The sequence below is a fragment of the Antechinus flavipes genome, chromosome 4 (genome assembly GCF_016432865.1).
Source record: "Antechinus flavipes isolate AdamAnt ecotype Samford, QLD, Australia chromosome 4, AdamAnt_v2, whole genome shotgun sequence".
Classification (NCBI taxonomy): domain Eukaryota; kingdom Metazoa; phylum Chordata; class Mammalia; order Dasyuromorphia; family Dasyuridae; genus Antechinus; species Antechinus flavipes.
Genome location: NC_067401.1, coordinates 116,337,756 through 116,354,720, shown reverse-complemented (window position 1 = coordinate 116,354,720; position 16,965 = coordinate 116,337,756). Strand labels below are relative to the sequence as shown.

Sequence of the window (16,965 nt, the reverse complement as noted above, 5' to 3'; positions counted from 1 at the left end):
GGGACCCGGCGGGGGAGGGAAGGCGACGTCTCCAGGGTCCCGTTCCCTCATTATCCCTCTAACGAGCCCGCCTGACCCCCTCCCCCAACCCCTGGCTAATTGGCGACATGATAAATGGAAAGCGGCCGGAGGAACAGCTGCCGGGGACTAGGGAGGCCCTAGTGCCTGTCGGGCACCCCCTGCTCTTCCCCACACACACTCCCCAGGGCCCCCCACCCCACTGTGACTCGAGCTGGAGAATCTAGTCCCCTCCTCTCCCCAGACTCGCAGACTAATTCCAGGCGGTCAAATCCCCTCGGATCTCCCTCCCATCACCCCTGCCCACAGAGCGCACTGGCCCAGCTCAGAGCTCACTTCATTTCTTTATTTATTATTATTAATAATAATCTTTTCTTTCCTCTTCGGTTTGTTTCGTTCTCATTTCGGAGTGAAAAAAAAAAAAAAACACCTGAGGTGGCCCCCGGCCCAGGAAAGGGGCGGGGTCAGGGCTGCTTTCTGGGGCCCCTTGGTCAGCCGCGAGGCGGGGCCGGCTCTCCGACAGCGCTTCCCCCGGGAGCTCGGGTCCCCGGCAGCCACAAAGCACTAAATAGCTCTCCTTTCTCCCACCATTTACAATATAGATATGCTCGTGTAAAAGGGGAGAAAAACCCGAAAAACAAAACAAAACAAACAAAAACCCAACGAAATTATATGCCACGAGTTAAACTCTAAATATTATGTACACGGTAATGTACACCTTTGAATAAATTAATACCAATTTGCATATTCTGGGAACCTTAAAGCTTATTTACACAAATTATCATTTATTTCATAAATATCTCTCCTCCCCCCCTCCCCCGCCAGAAGGGAGTCTGGGGTGGAAGTGGTAGTTTCCTCTCCAGATTCCCAAGGGTGGGGTGTCCCACCCTTTGCTGGGATTAGGTTGGTGGGAGGAGATAGGGGCAGCTGTGTCCCCAACTCAGCTCTATCCTCCTTCCTTCCCGAAAGTCTCTGCCTTCACCCTTCATCCCATATCATCCTATTTTCTGTTTTCTCTTACTCCTCCCCGACCTGAAACTTGGGATGTTGAGGATCCTCCGGTGATTCCCTCTAGCCTTCCAAGAGCCCAGGGACATAGAGTCTTCCTTCTTCCCCCTTCCCCACGCGCCCCTAAAAGGGGAACTCACGGTTATTTAGTCCCAAACCAGCACCCAAAGACTGATGTGAGAAGGATTAGACTCCGGAAAGACTCCATATTGACTGAGGAATATTATTGGATTGAACCTAGGCAGGCTACTCCCTCCACATATATTCTCTGCATGTTGGGGATTGAGCTGAAATACCCCAGCTCATCTCTGCAGTGCCCACAGTCCAGACTGGACTGGCTGGTTTTTCCATCTCTGGCTGGTGCTGCCCCATCGCTCCTTTATTTATTTAAATAAATACCCATACCGTGCTGTACAAAATCCTGGAGCCACAGGGGTCAGTGGGGGCGGGGATGAGGCTGGGGCTTGGGAGGCAGACGGGGGGTGGGGTGGGTAGGGGGGCTGGCCTAGTCCACACTGATCCTTCACTTCGGCGACTCCCGTCCCGGGGACAGGTCCCTCTGGCTCTCCAAACCGCTCACCAGTCTCTGGATATTCTGTAGTTCGCTGGCGGCCTCTTTGGCTGCGCCTTTAGGGGACAGGGTTCCCCGGTGTGAGCCTCCCACCTTAGGTAAGGCCAGCTCGGGCAGGGGACTGGGCTCCCGGCTGCTGCCAGCCGCCTTGGAGCCATCTGGAGCCAGGCTCGTGGTAAGGAGATTGGTGCTGGGAGGGATGGTCACAGGGATCTGGTAAGGGCTGAAACGAAGGCGAGGCCGGGCAGTGCCCAAAAAAGGGCTCCGGGATAAGGAGCCCGCAGCGGCAGCGGCAGCGGCGGCAGCACTGGTGGCTGGCAAGGCTGAGGCAGCGGCTGCGGCAGCTGCCATGTAAGTGTAGGGATATGGAAAGAGCCCACCAAATGTGGGCATCGGGATCCCCTGAAATCAACAAAGAAATATGTCAATCATTCTTTCAACATCAATTCATTCAATCAATGTGAAATCATCATACTATTTGCAAGGTGACATATGGAACTCAAGAAGGGAAAGAGATAGGCGGCGCCTCTTGGGAATTTAGTCTCGATGAGTAGAAGCCACATGGACAAGGTAGCATTCGGTATGTGCCACGTGAACATATGTGACTGGGAGACCAATAGAATTTCAGAGGGAGGGAGGAAACCACGTCTAGCTGAGGTGATTAAGTAAATCTTCCAGGAGGAGATGGAATTTAATCTGTGCCTTGAAAGATGGATAGGCTTTTGATAGGTCAAGATGGTAGGAGGAGAAAGGAATTCCAGGTGGAGATGCAGCGTGTGGGAAGGCTTGGAGGAGGGAAATGTAAGACTTAGAACACTAGGACATTGGAGCTGTGAGAGATCTTAGAGATCATCCAGTCCAAATATTCTTAAAGAACGGACTCCGGGAACTTGGGTGGGGGAAAAATAAATCTTTATTTTCACTAAATCCTAACGGAAATGAGCATTTCCTTCAACTCTAAATGTAGGAAACAAGCCACAATAGTATTAGCAGCACCTGTGTAATTATCCCCGATAGAAATCATAGTTTCCTATCACATCATTACAATTGTTTTAACTATATCAAAATATCATTTATGTTCACCACTACTTCAAAATTACTGGATCTCACACGATCAGTTTGCCTATTTATTATTTCAATAAATGGTTTCGTTTATTTTCCTATGAATTTTACTTGATGATTTTGAAAAAAAAAAATGATTGTTAGAAGAGACCCAAAGATTTTTCCGGCTTGCCAAAGTGGGTGAGGAAGGGAAGGAGAGAGGAGAATTTAAAAACACCTCATCTAATCCAACTCTTCATTTTATAGAGAAGGAAACTGAGTCTCACAGAGATGAAAATACTTGTCCAAGATACAAGAATAGTAAGTGGCAGAGCATGGATAAGGACCGCTTGGTCCTCTGATTCTAAATGGGCTCCTCCCATTGGATATATATATAGCTGTATGCTCAGCTATATATGACACATATATGTATATTTTTCCTCCCTCACTCCCTCTCCCCCCCCAAAAAAAACTCCTGGAAGGCGAGAAGAAATCTGTGCATTTAGAAGAGTGTAAAAGGAGAATTTATAAAAATCTATTTGCCTAGGCTTTAAGATCATTCGTGCTAGAAAAATAATACAGAAGGTAAATAGAATGTCAATTAGTTCCTAATTATCCAGCATTGAATTATCGGATTCTTAGTCAGTGTGTTCTAAAGGACTAAAAAGCTTCAAACAGTTGTAAGAATAAAGTCTTATATGACACTGTGTTCTCAAGCCAAGTAGCTAGGACTTTCAGTTTATCTTTCCCTTCCTTCCATTGGTGGGTGGACTGCCTCCTGGACTGGCAAGAGGAGACATACCTAAAAGGGAAAATCGAATTCCTTGTGCTTCTTTTCAAAGCTGGTATCAAGGGAGAAGAAATAGAGGAAAAACTAAAAGGTTCCTCAAGGGTATGCAGATTTGCCTATTCCTAAAGGAAGGGAGTATGAATTGGAATGAAAGTGATAATTCAAGATCACAAAACAAAACAAAAAAAGCAGGGATTTATTGGGTACTGAATTTGCCTTTGAAGCAAGACTTTCCTATTTTTTGTCTATTTACTCACTCTCTCACTGGTAACTACAAAACTAAAGCAAGTGCTTTTTATATTAGTAAATATCCCGAGATCAACATCAACTATGATGTGTAGTTGAGGACTTAGGAATTATATCATCTAGGAAAGAGTGAAAAAACTTCAGTTTAAATCCAACTAAGATATTCACTGACTTCAGAAATTTCTGAGCCTCTGTTTCCTCATCTATAAAATGGGGATAATAATTCTCTCTCAACCAATATTACAGTTTTGTGTTTCCCAAATGCTTTGTTATAGCTTTATAAAAAAAATTTTTGGGGGGATCTATGATTTCATTGGTATAGGGAACTAACCCTCCATGAGGAAATACTCTTTATCAATGCAGGTTTACATCTCTTTGGCAACTCAAAAGATTAGAGCTTCCAGGGGATACAGAGAAGTTAGTTGCCTGAGGTCACACAGTCTGTATGTATCAAAGACAGAATTGATGCCAACTTTCTATCCACTCAGCTATATTGTCTCTCTTTATGATTTAACAATCATAAAGTCTGTAGAAGACTCTTAAAAAAGGAGTCCCTCCCCCCCCCAAGTAATGCCTCTGAAATACCCTTCTAGATTTTCTGAGGATGTCTTACTCTTGCAGATCTCTAAACATTAAGCTGAGCATAGTCCCACTAATATACTGAGCTTTATTTTGTGGCCTCTTGTTTTTTTTTTTTTTAACGTGGGTCAGAATGAACTGAACTTACAGGTGGGACCCTTCCTTACTGCAGATCTAAACTCCCCAACGGGTAGAAAAGGGGGACAAAGAAAATCTTGGGCCAAATCTTCCCCACACTCTGCTAGTCCAGAAGGTGGCAGTAATGAATGAAGGGGATTTGGAAATACTTCCAAACTGGCTAACATAACCTGACCAGAAATGAGCATAGCAGTCACCCTGACTTTAGATCTGTTCTTAATTTGTCATTAATACAAGGCAAAAGTGAGAAGGCTTTCAGAAATTTTATTTTAAGGGGAGCAGAATTTAAATTCAAAATATTAACAGGCCAGCACAACATAGAGGACAGACAGCTAGTCTCAAAGCCAAGATTTCTAGGTTTAAAGCATGCCTCTGCCAGATTTACTAAATGTTATACCCTGGACAAGTCTTTTAACCTCTCAGTGGCCCAGGCTAAGACTATAAATTGCAGAGATGCTGCTGATCTGTAATAGTTATGGAAACCCTCATTGAGAGCTTCTTACTCAAATGAAATCCCTATTGTATATACAAAAAATTGTACAAACCCAAAGGAAACTGTTCTGGCTGCCCTTGCCTTAACCCTAAAGGAAGGGGGGAACAGGAGGAGGAAGGGGGTCAAAAATGAAGAAGAGAAATTTCTCTTGCTCCCTTTTCTTTCTATACTGAGACTGGAGTGGGGTGGGAGGCAGACCAGAACACAACGGCAGATGAGAAAATAAGCAGCTGGGACGGAGGCGGGAATGGAGAAGGAACAAACATCTTTTGGTCTCTATTATTCAGGAAAGAAACAAGCAGCTAGCTTCCTTTCCGCCTTGTCTACTGTAGAATAGAAACCTGGTCTCTGCCCCACTGTGTGGGAGCTGGGTGGCCTGCCTTTGCCCTGAGGCAAACAGTTAAGTGTTAATCCCAGGCATTCTGGAGTCAATTGCGACTCAGACACTTATTCCTACGTTTGGTTTTAGGTAACGTTCCTAGCGTCCCGCTCGTTCACGCTGGCGGACTAGTCTTAACTGGACTTCGGCTCTAGGGACTGGGAAGCGTTAGTGGGCCAGGTACCGGAGCCTGAAGAAGTCCTAGTCTCTGCCCCTAGAATACCCTTGCCTGTCGCAAGGCCTTGAAGTTCTAGCCTCCCACATGGCAAGGCGGTTGTCTGGCTGACCCTTAAGGCTTCTTTGCAAAGGCCAAGGTTCACCGGTTGTTCCCTTTACTTCTGCCCCCGCTCCCCGCCTCCCCCACCCCCACCCCTACCCAGGTCTGGCCCCAGGCTGGCCTCTTGCTTACCTGAGATGCCAGCATGTGCTGTGAGAGGTGGAAAGGAAAGGGGGCCGCAGCTCCAGCCGCTCCAGCGGCCGAGCCCAGACCAGCTCCGCCATCCAGTCCTGCCGTGGCCGCCCCGGCCCCGCCGCCGCCGCCGCCGCCTCCAGTCACCGAGGCCAGCAGATGGCCCATGCCCATGGCAGAGAAGGCCCCGGGGCCCATGGCGAACTGTCCTGGGTGCAGAAAGAGCGGCTGCCCGGCGCCCAGGGGCCCAAAGAACTGCTGACCATGCAGGTGACCCGACAGCGCCAGGCCCTGTAGGTGGCCAGCGCTGAGAGGCGAGGCGCTGTCCGTTTGTACCACGAGGGGCGCCAACCCTGCCTCCTTGACCTCGCTGCCCTCCTTCCGGGCCTCGTCCTTCCTCCTGCCCTCCGCCTTGTCCTTCTCCAAGCCCCTCAGGCTGAAGGGGCCGTCCAGGCAGCCACCGCCTTCTCCTGGTTCTTTGCCCCGGTCGGGGCTGCGCCTTTCTCGGACGCGTTCGGACTCCACCAGGCGCTGGGGACTGGCCGGCTCCAGACCCGGGCTGCGCCCTAATGCGCCCCCAGGCCGCTCGTCCCCAAGTCTCTCCGGCTCCGGGTCGCTGTCCGCAGTGCACAGCTTCTCGTCTACTGCAGAGAGAAAGCGAGGAAAGGGAAAAGAACTGAAGGTCAATAAAGCCCAAAATGTGGAATGAAGGGTTAACGTCACCTCCTGGAGTTTCTGGGGCTGTCCGTGTCTGTGTCTGTGAGTCTGTGTGTCTGTCTGTCCCCAGGTCTCAGGGCGCTTATTCGCCACACACCATTCTGGTCACAAACAAGTAAAAGTGACTCTCTCTCTCTTCTCTTCAGTCCTTCCCACCTCCGATGCCCCTAGCACAAATACTGCTTTTATATATATTCTAAAAGGGCTGTGATCAAGAGCAGCATAATGCAAGCAGGATAAACAATCATGTTTATCTTTTCGCCCATCCCCGCTCTTCTCTTTGCGCCCAACCCTTACCCCCTTTTTCATCCCTCTATCTTCCCTTTCAGACCTGTCATTCTCTACGTTCAGTTCCTCACCTCGGGTGCGATGCAGACGCAGGGGACTGGGGTCTGTGCCTGGGGAGGAAGGTGGCTCTCGGGCTGGAGGTGGATCGCAGGAGGAGGCATCTGATTCAGCCCCATCCCTCTCCGGTTTACATTGCTCTTCGTACATCCGAAGGGATGGTAGGGTCAGTTGCTTCCTGGGAAGAGGGCAAGTAGGGAACATTAAGGAAGGAAGCTTCAGGGGAAGGACAGGAGAGCTCTCTCGAGTTGCTGGCTACAATACTTACTCTGACCCCGCGGGCAGGGCCCCTAAACTGCAAAGCACTAGTCTCTGAAAAGTTCCCATACTCGTTAGAAAGAGTTTGGGAACAGGTGAAGGGCATGGGAGCTATCCCCATGAAGCAGTCTCCTTGCCAAGAAAATTATAGGAGAATAACGACTCCCCAAAGTATTTCACTCCCTCTCTCCATTTTCTCACCTTTTCTCCCGCCGGCCATTTCCTGTATCTCTGAAACCTTTTGCAAAGGGATTGTTGTCTATTTTCAGCTGCGTGATCTAGGATGGGGAGAAGACAGAGAAGTAGAGTGGTCACGGTGGGGTGGGGATACGAAAAGGAACTATCTTGCCCTTCCGTTAAGTCATCTATGGCTTCCTTGACTTTTCCCTATCTTGCCCCTGACCTTGCTCATTTTAGGGGTCACACTTGGGGTAGTGACCCTTCTCCTTCACCCAAATTTCTTGTTCCTCAGAGTTTGGTGTTCTTGACTCCTCCTACTGCAGATTTTGGATATATAGCATGGGAGAACAGTTGTTTAATTCCAGGACCCTAAGAATGGTGAGATGATGGAACCTGAGATTTTGACCTTTCATGCACAGCTCACCCCCCCTCATAGTTGGGTGATGGTGATAGTGGTGAAAAAGAACAATAGAAAAAATTTCCAGCGCCCACCAAGAAGGTGGAGGGAAGTGATCGTGAAATCCAGAATTAAGAAGCCAAAGCGGTGAGAGTGAGAGGTACTGGACCTTCCTTAATAACAACTCCATTATACCATAAACTTTGTTCTTGAAAGCAAATCCTCTCCGAAATACATCCTTATGCTCTCATTTTGGCAGCAGGCAGCTGTCTCTCCCCATTTTTACTGGGGTGAAGGAGCGACCCACAGAAAACCACTTAATAGAAAGTTCTTTAAAAATTTAATAAAAGCAATCTGAATCCCCTAATTCTGTTACTTAGACCGCAGAATTCAGATATCCTAACAAACTCTCTCCTCGGTGAAAAAAATTGCTTTTATCCGCTTACATCACCTGCCACCTCCAAAACATCAAGGGTTCCCCGAAATTTTAATGGATTTAGCCAGGAGTCAGAAAGCCTCCGGGTAGCTTTTCCGGGGCTCCACCCTTACCTGCTCTTAGCAGGTAAGTTTAAACTCGGCCCTGGAGGAAAAATAGGTGGGGGCAACGTCTAAAAGAGCTCTAAATCCTTTGTTAATAACTAGGCAAACAGTTCCACCTGGGAGGGCCTGATTGTTTCTCCCAGCTCTCCTCGGAAGACTAGGGTAGAACTCGTACGGAGGTCGGAAAGACAAAGGAAAGAGGAGTATAACCCTCCGGGTCTCCCGCCCTCCTGAAGCTCCCACCTTGTCGTTCTGGTAGGCGGTGACTGCAATGAAATCGGTCTCCGGGAACACGTAGGTGCGGAAGGTACTGTAGGGAAGCTTCAGAATGTCGTTGGCTCTCACTATGTGGAAGCGAGGCTGGTACTTGTGCATGGAGTTCAGGATAGTCTGTGGGTGTAGGGTACATAGTTAGGGGGCAGATTAGGAGCGCGCCCCAGACCTACCAGCCTACGCAACTAAGCAGATTTCTCGCCAACAACACATTCCTTCCAGTGTCCAGTCGGACCTTCCCTTTTTTACTCATGTCTCAGTTACTTCTTCACAGCTCTCCCCTCTGTTCTCCGTTCATCATCATTATTAATTATTATTATTAGTCATTAAATTAGTATTTATTAGGCTCCTATTAAGTGCCAAAACACACTGTGCTAAGCACTAAGGATACAAAGTTTTTTTTTTTTTTTTAAACAGTCCTCGTTCTTAAGGAGCTCTCACAACTAAAAGGGGAGACAACATGTAACAATTGTGTACAAATATATAGAGAGGACAAATTGAGAATAAACTCAATGGGAAGTCCCTAAGGTTAAGGGAAATTAAGAAAGATTTCTTGCAAACGGTAGGACTTTAACTGAGAGTTAAAGAAAGCCAGAGAAGCCGAGAAACAGAAAAAAGGAGGAAGATAATGTTGTTGTTATTAGTCGTTTGAAAGAAGAGAAAAATGAAGAACAACATAAAGACCAGCCAAATCCAGGTTTTTAAGGTCATCTCCACCGGGATACTGAGAAATCCCTTTCAATACCGACTCTTCTGTAAATAAATCACCCCAGTGATTGGATCCACCTTCTATCCTGAAGGATAGGGCAGAATAGTCACTCTTTTGCACCCATTTCTTCAGATTTCCTTTTTTTCAACCGAAGAAGACATTTGAATTTAATTTGAAGTTAGATGGGGGAGAGGAGAAGGAGGATTTAGTTAAGGAAAGCAGGAAACAAAACCCTTTCCTCTTTCCTTTCTTCCTGGTAAACTGAGGTGCACCTAGAAATATGGGACTCAATTTAGAGCAGTACTCCAAAGGGGGAGGAAGCTCATAGGCTTTCTCTAGTCACCAGAGGAAGGTGGGGGCATCTGGTTTAGTGAATAAATCCCTAGAGAAAGAGGCCTTCTCAAGGATTGGGAGCAGTAGGGACACGATACAGGGGCCAGAACTGAGGGAAGACTGATCCAAGTAAGCAAAAAGATAAGCTCCTAGAGACAAAAAGTCAGGATGTAGGGACACAGCACCCCAAAGAGTTGCTTTTATTTTTTCTCCAACAGGTTTATAGAAGTGAAGAGTTTGGATCCTAAAGGGAACCAACTTTGTGGGGGAGGGGAAGGGAAGACATTAAAGCCCCCAGACTCAGACTTTCTTGCAGATTCCTCTTTCTTCTTCCCAACAATTCCCAGCCAAGATATTTGGTTGGATGGGGAGGGAGGGTAGAAAATAGGGAAACTCTCAACAGAATACATTCGTTCCATGTTTTGCCTGACCCTGGCCTTGAGGACATCACCTTGAGCTGATAAAGGGCAAGGGCCCAGTCCTTCCTTATATCCACTGCAGTCACTAGCCCTGCGAGAGTCCAGTGGGAAGTTTAAGGTTGTGGAAAGGATCATCCTTCTCTTAGTCAGAAAGAGTAGGAGTTATCAAGGTGGGGTAGAGAGACGGAACCTTCTATTTCATTCCTCTTCTATTCCCTAACCTTTCTGTTCCACTCTAACTGATACTCTTAGGAGTCCCAGAGAACAGAGCCAAAACGCTGGGACCTTAAGAGCACTGCCTTAACCCCTCAGCTGCTTCTTGTGGACCTGAAAAAAATATCCTGAATAAGGAGTGAATAGACTATACCATCCCCAGGCTCCCTCTGGCAATACCCTGGCCTCTCCAGCAATGGAATTTGGGGAGACTCAGGCCCCAGTATTGACTGAGAAAGTCTGGAGTGGAGGAGCTGCTTCGAGCCCTCCTGTCAGGATCCTGCCTCTTCTGGCTTTCTTCCCCAGAAAAAGGATATTTCCAGGCAAAACACAGGTCCCAGATTGAACGAAGGGGATCTTTTTGCAATTGGAGGTGGGCAACAAACTCTCCCAACCTGGCTCTACCAGATTTCCCGTGACCTAGCAGCCTTCTTAAGATAAAGTTGTAAAATCCCAGATTCTTGACCACAAAAGTGAGATGGTCTAGTCTGGGCTAGGGAGGGGGTCAGAATCTGGAACCTGTGCCCTGACTCTTCCATTACCTATTCTCAAACTCTCTAATCTCCCAACACACACACACACACACACACACACACACACACACACCCTAGGCAGGCAGTCTTGAAGTGGAAGTAAGTACTCACGAAGCCGTGCTTGTCCGAAATGTTATTGGTAAGCTTGAGTTTATGGAAGGCCACTGGCTTAGCCATCCACTGCTCCCCAGTGGCTGGGCTATCCGGGTGGATGTACATGCGTTTGGGCATCTCCGGGTCAGCCTTGCCTGCCACCATCCAGCGTGAATTGTGGAACTTGTAGCGACAGTCGTCTGCGGCCACGATGTCCATGAGCAGAATGTACTTGGCCTTCTTGTCCAGTCCGCTGACCCGCACCTTGAACGGGGGGAACATCCGCCTGGGAGGGGGAGGGGGAGACACCCGGACTGGAACATCGGCTTGATCCCCTCCAGCCAGGTCCCAGGATTCCCCACCGGGTCTGCCCCTATTTCTGCCCCAGCCTCCTAGCAGCGAAGACCCTTTCCTCTCTCTCCTCTTCACAGGCCTCCACAACGGTCAAGGCCAAACCGTTGTCTCACACTAGGTCTATAAAGCTCCCAGGAATGTGGTGATTAATCTTCCTTTTAAAAACATTCCCGCTTCTCCCCCAATTATCCGGACAATTAATTCCAGGACAATACCCGCTTTGGCCCAAATTATCCAGATAATATACAGAAGAGTCCGATTTGGGGAATTTACATTGTCAAAAGAGAGGGGCCACGACCCGGGTAATTGGGAAGGAGACGAGTAGATTTAGAACCCAAGCTAGTTTCCCCCTTTACTCCCCGTAGAAATCGAGTTTGGGATTTTCTTTTTCAATTTAAAATTTCTGGGTAAATGTAGGAATTCGAGATGCCCAGTGCCTGGGAAGAATGCCTTGAGATGCAAATCTGAGAGAAATTGGGGAACCCAGGGGTGACGGTTGCCGGACCCGGAGAGGGAACTGGAAAGAGAAGAGGAAAGCTTCAGCCTGGGGAGCTGACTGGAACTGCCCAGGAGGCTCCCATACGAGTTCAGAAGGCTCTGTCCCAACCGGCCAGGCCCCAGAGGCGCCTTTGCCCAGAGGCCCTTTGGCCGGAGGACTCTCCTCTCAACCCTACTCTCAGAAGGTGGAAGAGGAGGCTGTCATCCTATTTCCACCTCCAACTCTAGGAGAATAACCCGATTAGATATCCCCAATCCTAATTCCTTGGCCTAAGTGGGAGAAGTGAGTCCAGAGGAGCGCCCAAATCTCCCGGGAACAGCGAATAGCCTCGGAGATCTGGGAAATAGAATAAAGAGAGATGGGGCCAAGGAGCACCAGAAGAAAGAAACCAAAGGCAGTTAGTTCAGCCTCCCGGGGTGCACCCCAGAACTAACTATTGGATGGATGGGCTCTAGGTTCTCTCGGCGTGCTGGGAGAAGAGGGGAACCTACTTGGAAGTGGCCTCTGAGTGTGTTGGGACAGGGAGAGGGGCAGTGTTTGGTGGTTTTGTTACGGTTGTTGTTTCCTTACTTGTTTGGGAGGTTATTTTCTTTTTATTTTATTCGTTTGGGGTTTTTTCCGATTAAGAAAAAAATATTCCCTTCTTAGTTAAACGAAGAAGGGGAAAACCCCACCAAAACCCCAGCGCTTTGTTTCCTTCTTATTTCTAGCGGACGAATTGTCAACTCGTCATCGGAGCAAACGAATAAAAATGCCCAAAGGCCCCCGAGGGACGACCGGAGGAGGTCAGGGACCGGAGAGGGACAGGCAGAAGCCACCCAGGCTGAGGGGTCAGGAGAACGGAAGCGGGAGCCCAGGGGAGTCGGGGTTCGGCTCGGCTTCGGGCCAGCCGGAGGGTGGGAGCGTAGGGGAAGCAGTTAGAGAGGCTCGGCTTTCCTGTCCCTGCAAGCATCCTCGGCTCTGCCCCGAGTAAGGGAAGAGAGACTGGTGAGGCGCGAGAAGAGGCCGCCGAAGAGGGAAGGGAGGCAAGTGAGGGCTGACCCAGGTGTCCGGGACCGTGCGCGGCCGCGGCCCGCTGAGAGCCCCATCCCGGCCCGGGGCCCGGCCCCTACCTCCCGGACTTGGTAATGACCATCTCGGTGCCCAGTTTATGGAACTGGTCCCACAACTCTTTGGCCTCCAGCGTCACCTTGGGGTCGTCCTCCACCTCGTCCTCCGGCTCCAGGCTCTTGAGAGAACGAAGATGGGCCGCCTGGGGGTGGTGGCCCAGCGCCGAGACGTGCAGCCCCGCCTCGGCCGCCGCTGCTGCCGCCGCCGCCGCCGCCGCTGCTCCGGCCAGGCCCGGGTCCGGCAGGGGCTTGGCGAGCGCCGCGGGCGGCAGCGCCAGTGCCGGGAAGAAGGAAGGCTGAGCTGCGGCCAGGAAGGCGGACATGGGAAAGTCAGCGGGGCGCGGAGCGTGGAAGGGGTGGTATGCCATGACGGTCCCCGCAAACGCCGTATCTCTCATCGGTGCATCCGAAAGGGGTTGGGGGATGTCGGGGGAGGGGAGGGGGCGCGACCCCGGGAGCTCAACTAGGAGACTGGGGGGTGGGGGCAGCGGTCAATCCTTTGTGCCCGGGACCCCCGGATAGCGCCGGGACGGGCGGAGCCGCCGAGCCGGGGGCTTCCCGCTGCGCTGTGCTAAGCTGCGCCCTCCTCCTCTTCTTCCTCCTCCTCCTCCGGCTGCCGGTTCCTCTCCGGGCTCGGGCCCACCCTCCCGCCGCTGCTCCTCCCTGTTCCCGCGGTCGGGGCCCGGCTCGGGGCTTGGGGGGGTGGGGGGGTGGAAAGCCGAACTGGGGGCTCCGGGCTTCAAGCTGGGGCTAGCCGGCTCCGGCGCGGCGCCGGGGACCACGCGCGAGTGGTTAGATCTTGTCGTGATCTCTGGAAAACTGTGACTATCTCACATGTCCTTCCCTTCTCTGATCCCCCTTCGCTAACGAGCCAGGCCCCCCTTGATTGCTGATTTTACGCTTTTTGGACCAATTGTGGGTCTCCGGGGGCGGGGTTTTGACAGCTCTGGCCAAGCTCTGGCCGGGAAAGGGGGGGCAGGGGAGAAGGTGTCGGAAGCCTCGGCAGTAAGAAAACATGTCAACAGAATAAAATGTTAACCAATGACGGGCCGGCGGGGCCCTGAGACCCCACCCCCTGCCCTGGCCCCCACCTCCGGCTGCTCTCTGCACAGCCGCCTTGGCAGGGCAGCGCAGCGCAGCCCAGCCCGGCTCCCGGAGCTGGAAGCCCAAGGAGAGGGAGGGACTGAGGGGGTGGGGTGAGGGGAGTCGAGGGTTGAGGGGCAGGAGACAGGGGACATGGGTTGCGAGGGCCCCCGGGCCTTCCGAAATGGAAACCTTTCCTCTTCCAGGCTCAAGTTCAAAGCATTCACACAGGCCTGGGAGAACTTGGGGTCCTGGAGAGGAACGGGGTGTCCCTCCTCTCTGCGACCTAGCAGGGTGTGGGAGAACTGTCATCCCATTCAAAGTCTGTCGCCCTTAATCGATTCTCTTACTTTTTTGTGTTGGGGGGGAGGGTGCGTAGAGTTCTATCACCGATGTCCTGGGGCAGAGGTCTGTCCCCTCCGTTTCCACTCGGGTTTCCGAGAGCGGAGGAAACTAGGCAGTGGGTTAGGGACAGTTCGGAACCATACGAGAACAGCGGAGTTCGATGCACTGGCCCGCGCTGCTCAGCTGTCCGAGATCTGTCTGTACTTCCCCAACCCCGCGACCCAGGCGGCCAGAGCATCAGCAAAGCACATCTCCAAGGCCGAGAGTTTTGGGTACTCAAGGACTGCCGGCAACAAATAAGACGGAGGAGATCCTCGAGCAAAGCTGAGTCCACAAGACCCCTTCCAAACCAGGTGAGTGGGGCCAGAGCTCAGCCGGGGAGCAACCCCCCTTCTCCCCCCCCCCTCCCCGTAATTGTTCAGTGCTAGAGGAGGAGGTTAAGTGAGAGAAAGTACTGGAATCCCTGGGGGAAAAGAGAAAGGGTCAGACAGAGAAAAGGTGAGGATGTTCTTAAGGCTGACGGCAGCGGCAAAGAATCGGGACAAACTGAAGTGGTCCAGCCTTTAATATCTCAATCTGACACGGAAATTTCCCAGGAAACCTCGGGGGCTTCCCAGACCCTCTCAACTCTCTAGACAGAGCCAAGAACCGAATTCTACTCTGGTCTTGTCATCTCCTCTGGCAGGCTGTGGCTGAACGCAGTAGCCACAGATTAGAATGGGTTTTAGTTTGCTAGATTAGTGTTCCTTTTAAAACCCCGGGCAAGATCTATTCGCCGCATCCGGTGTAGAATAGTCTTTATCAGCGTCGCCTAAGTATGGGCGCAATGGTGGTGATGGCAGTGGGGGACTTTCCAAGCAGTGTTTATTCCTCTATCTTCCTTAGGATTTGCATTTGACGTGGGCTAGGATAGTAAGGTGTGCGTGTGCGTGCGGGTGTGTACGCTTTGCTCACAGTCCCGGGCAGCCGAAGGCAGGTCTGTATTAAAGACTGACCAGACTGTACATGCGTTCGTATGCTGACGTCTCCATGTTGTTGTCTGCAGGTCCTGGGCAATAGGTTGTGTCCAGAACTGTCCACAGCTATCCACCCCTTGTCCGGCACCTGGTTACATACACGCACGCATACGAAGGTGAAGTAGAGAACGAATACACCTGGTACAATGGAGTCCCCATTCTTTGTAGGGTGAATCTATACCCAAGGGAATAGAATTTGGGAGACAGAGTCGTCTCCATTCCATTAAAAAAAAAAAAAAACTTTCCATATTGTTTATCGTTCCACAGATACTAACAGAAAAAATGTAGTATTTACATAGAATATTTTAAAATTTTATCTAAGGTCTATATATTGTACCTAGCTAGTATCAAGTACCTAGAAATAACAACCTGTCAGGAAGATAATTCAGTCTGTTTCGAGTCCACTAAACTCTGGAAGGTATGATGGTTTTTTTTCCCTCCAAACGTCCTGTACGTTGCATACCAAGGCTCAGGCCACGTACCTATATACAGCTGCACATAGAACAAGGTGCCTAAGGTTTCTCACTGTGCCAACATACTTCCTGGACAGACTAAGACCGAGCACTGTACTCCCGCACACGCACCCCTCAGTTAGTTCTTGGAGCCCTCCAGCCTCCGGAATTACAGGCACCCTTTTTGTAGCTGCCGTGACCCGCGGCCTGGAGTCGTGGGGGCTGGATTCAACCCTGGGCTAGGCTTTTGGACTCTTGTGTTCCTCCTTCGGTTCTGCCTTCGTTATCTTCCTGTGGGTGCTCCTGTCCGCCCTGCAGGCATTCCGTGTAATAATCCCCCGTGCTAGGTTCCGTAAAGCCCTATGTACACCGTGTGCCACCTCTGACCCTCGGTGAAAGACGCAGGAAGCAAGGGACAGGCCGGACACAACTGCCTGTGGCCTCGGCAGGATGTGGTCTTTCCTGCAGGGATCTTTTAGGACCTCAAGATTCGTGGCCAGCGCCTAAGTCCTTTGCAGGCCAACTCCTGGACCCCAAATTCTGTGCGTGCACATTTGGGGACTTAAAAAAAAAACATAGAGCCCGGGCTGTTTTGTATTTCTCCTCGGGGCATTGTCTTGGTTCAAGTGATTGTGTCAACAACCTCGTCGGCTGCACCTCCTCCCCAGAATTATTCCCAACTCTTCGAATTATTTTGTTCCCCTAATTCGGCATTCCCACCCCCCAGCTCAACACAACACCTGTGCTTCCCTCTTTTCTCAGTACAGTCAACCTCCCACCTCAAAGTCCCGTTTGCATTTCTCAGGGCACTTTCTAGGACACATTTGATCCAGTCAGTGTTCTGAGAGAACGGTCTGTAGGGAGATCGGAAAGGGCATCGAAAACCAGCTCTAGAAAAGAACGCGAAACAGCAGACACCCCGCGCCAGCGTTGGGCTCCTAGCATCTTTTTCTCCATCTCTGGTTTCCCTAGAGCCCGGGCACTACTTCTGCCCGAATGCAATGAGGATTGAGAGCCGGGAGTAGAGAGAGGCGGGGAGGAGGGAAAGAACTGCAGATCTGGGTGGGTCCCGGGGGGCAGTAAGTGCATGTCCCTTTAAGAAGCCGGGGGGGGGGGGGTGCAGCTCTTCCTGCATGGGGCTGGGGGGCCCGAAGGGGGGTAGGGGCGGGGGTGGCTGGCGCCAGGCGGCTGCTACTCCACAACAAAGCTCCGGCCCCTGTCACTTCGCATTTGGCCTGCACCCGCAGAAGGGCGGGGGGACGCGCGCCGAGCCCGCCCCGACTGTAGGGACCCCTCCCTCCGGCCCCCTCCTGGGGACTCACACACCAACTCAGGCGCCAAGTCTAGGTGGGATTGGGAGGCGGACAACCCGGCGGGGGGGCAGTCAGAGCTCCCTCCATAACTGAATTACCTCCACTATCCCTG

General features: G+C 51.1%; 1 protein-coding gene across 1 annotated transcript; it reads right to left on the bottom strand.

Moving 5' to 3' along the window:
- Positions 1 to 350: 350 nt before the first annotated feature.
- On the bottom strand, positions 351 to 13,589 carry TBX2 (T-box transcription factor 2). The gene is made up of 7 exons (XM_051994112.1): positions 12,648 to 13,589; positions 10,701 to 10,968; positions 8,353 to 8,499; positions 7,194 to 7,270; positions 6,749 to 6,912; positions 5,673 to 6,316; positions 351 to 1,999 (listed from the first exon to the last, which is right to left on the bottom strand). The coding sequence occupies exons 1-7, from the start codon at positions 13,040 to 13,042 to the stop codon at positions 1,550 to 1,552; spliced, it is 2,145 nt and encodes a 714-aa protein (XP_051850072.1). The 5' UTR covers positions 13,043 to 13,589; the 3' UTR covers positions 351 to 1,549.
- Between the last annotated feature and the right edge of the window lie 3,376 nt (positions 13,590 to 16,965).

Excerpts from the sequence above, each read along its gene's own strand:
- TBX2 (XM_051994112.1), bottom strand. The coding sequence starts at position 13,042 with ATGAGAGATACGGCGTTTGCGGGGACCGTCATGGCATACCACCCCTTC. Across the intron at positions 10,969-12,647 it reads GTCATTACCAAGTCCGGGAG|GCGGATGTTCCCCCCGTTCA; the intron begins GTAGGGGCCGGG and ends TCCCCCTCCCAG. Across the intron at positions 2,000-5,672 it reads AGCACATGCTGGCATCTCAG|GGGATCCCGATGCCCACATT; the intron begins GTAAGCAAGAGG and ends TGTTGATTTCAG.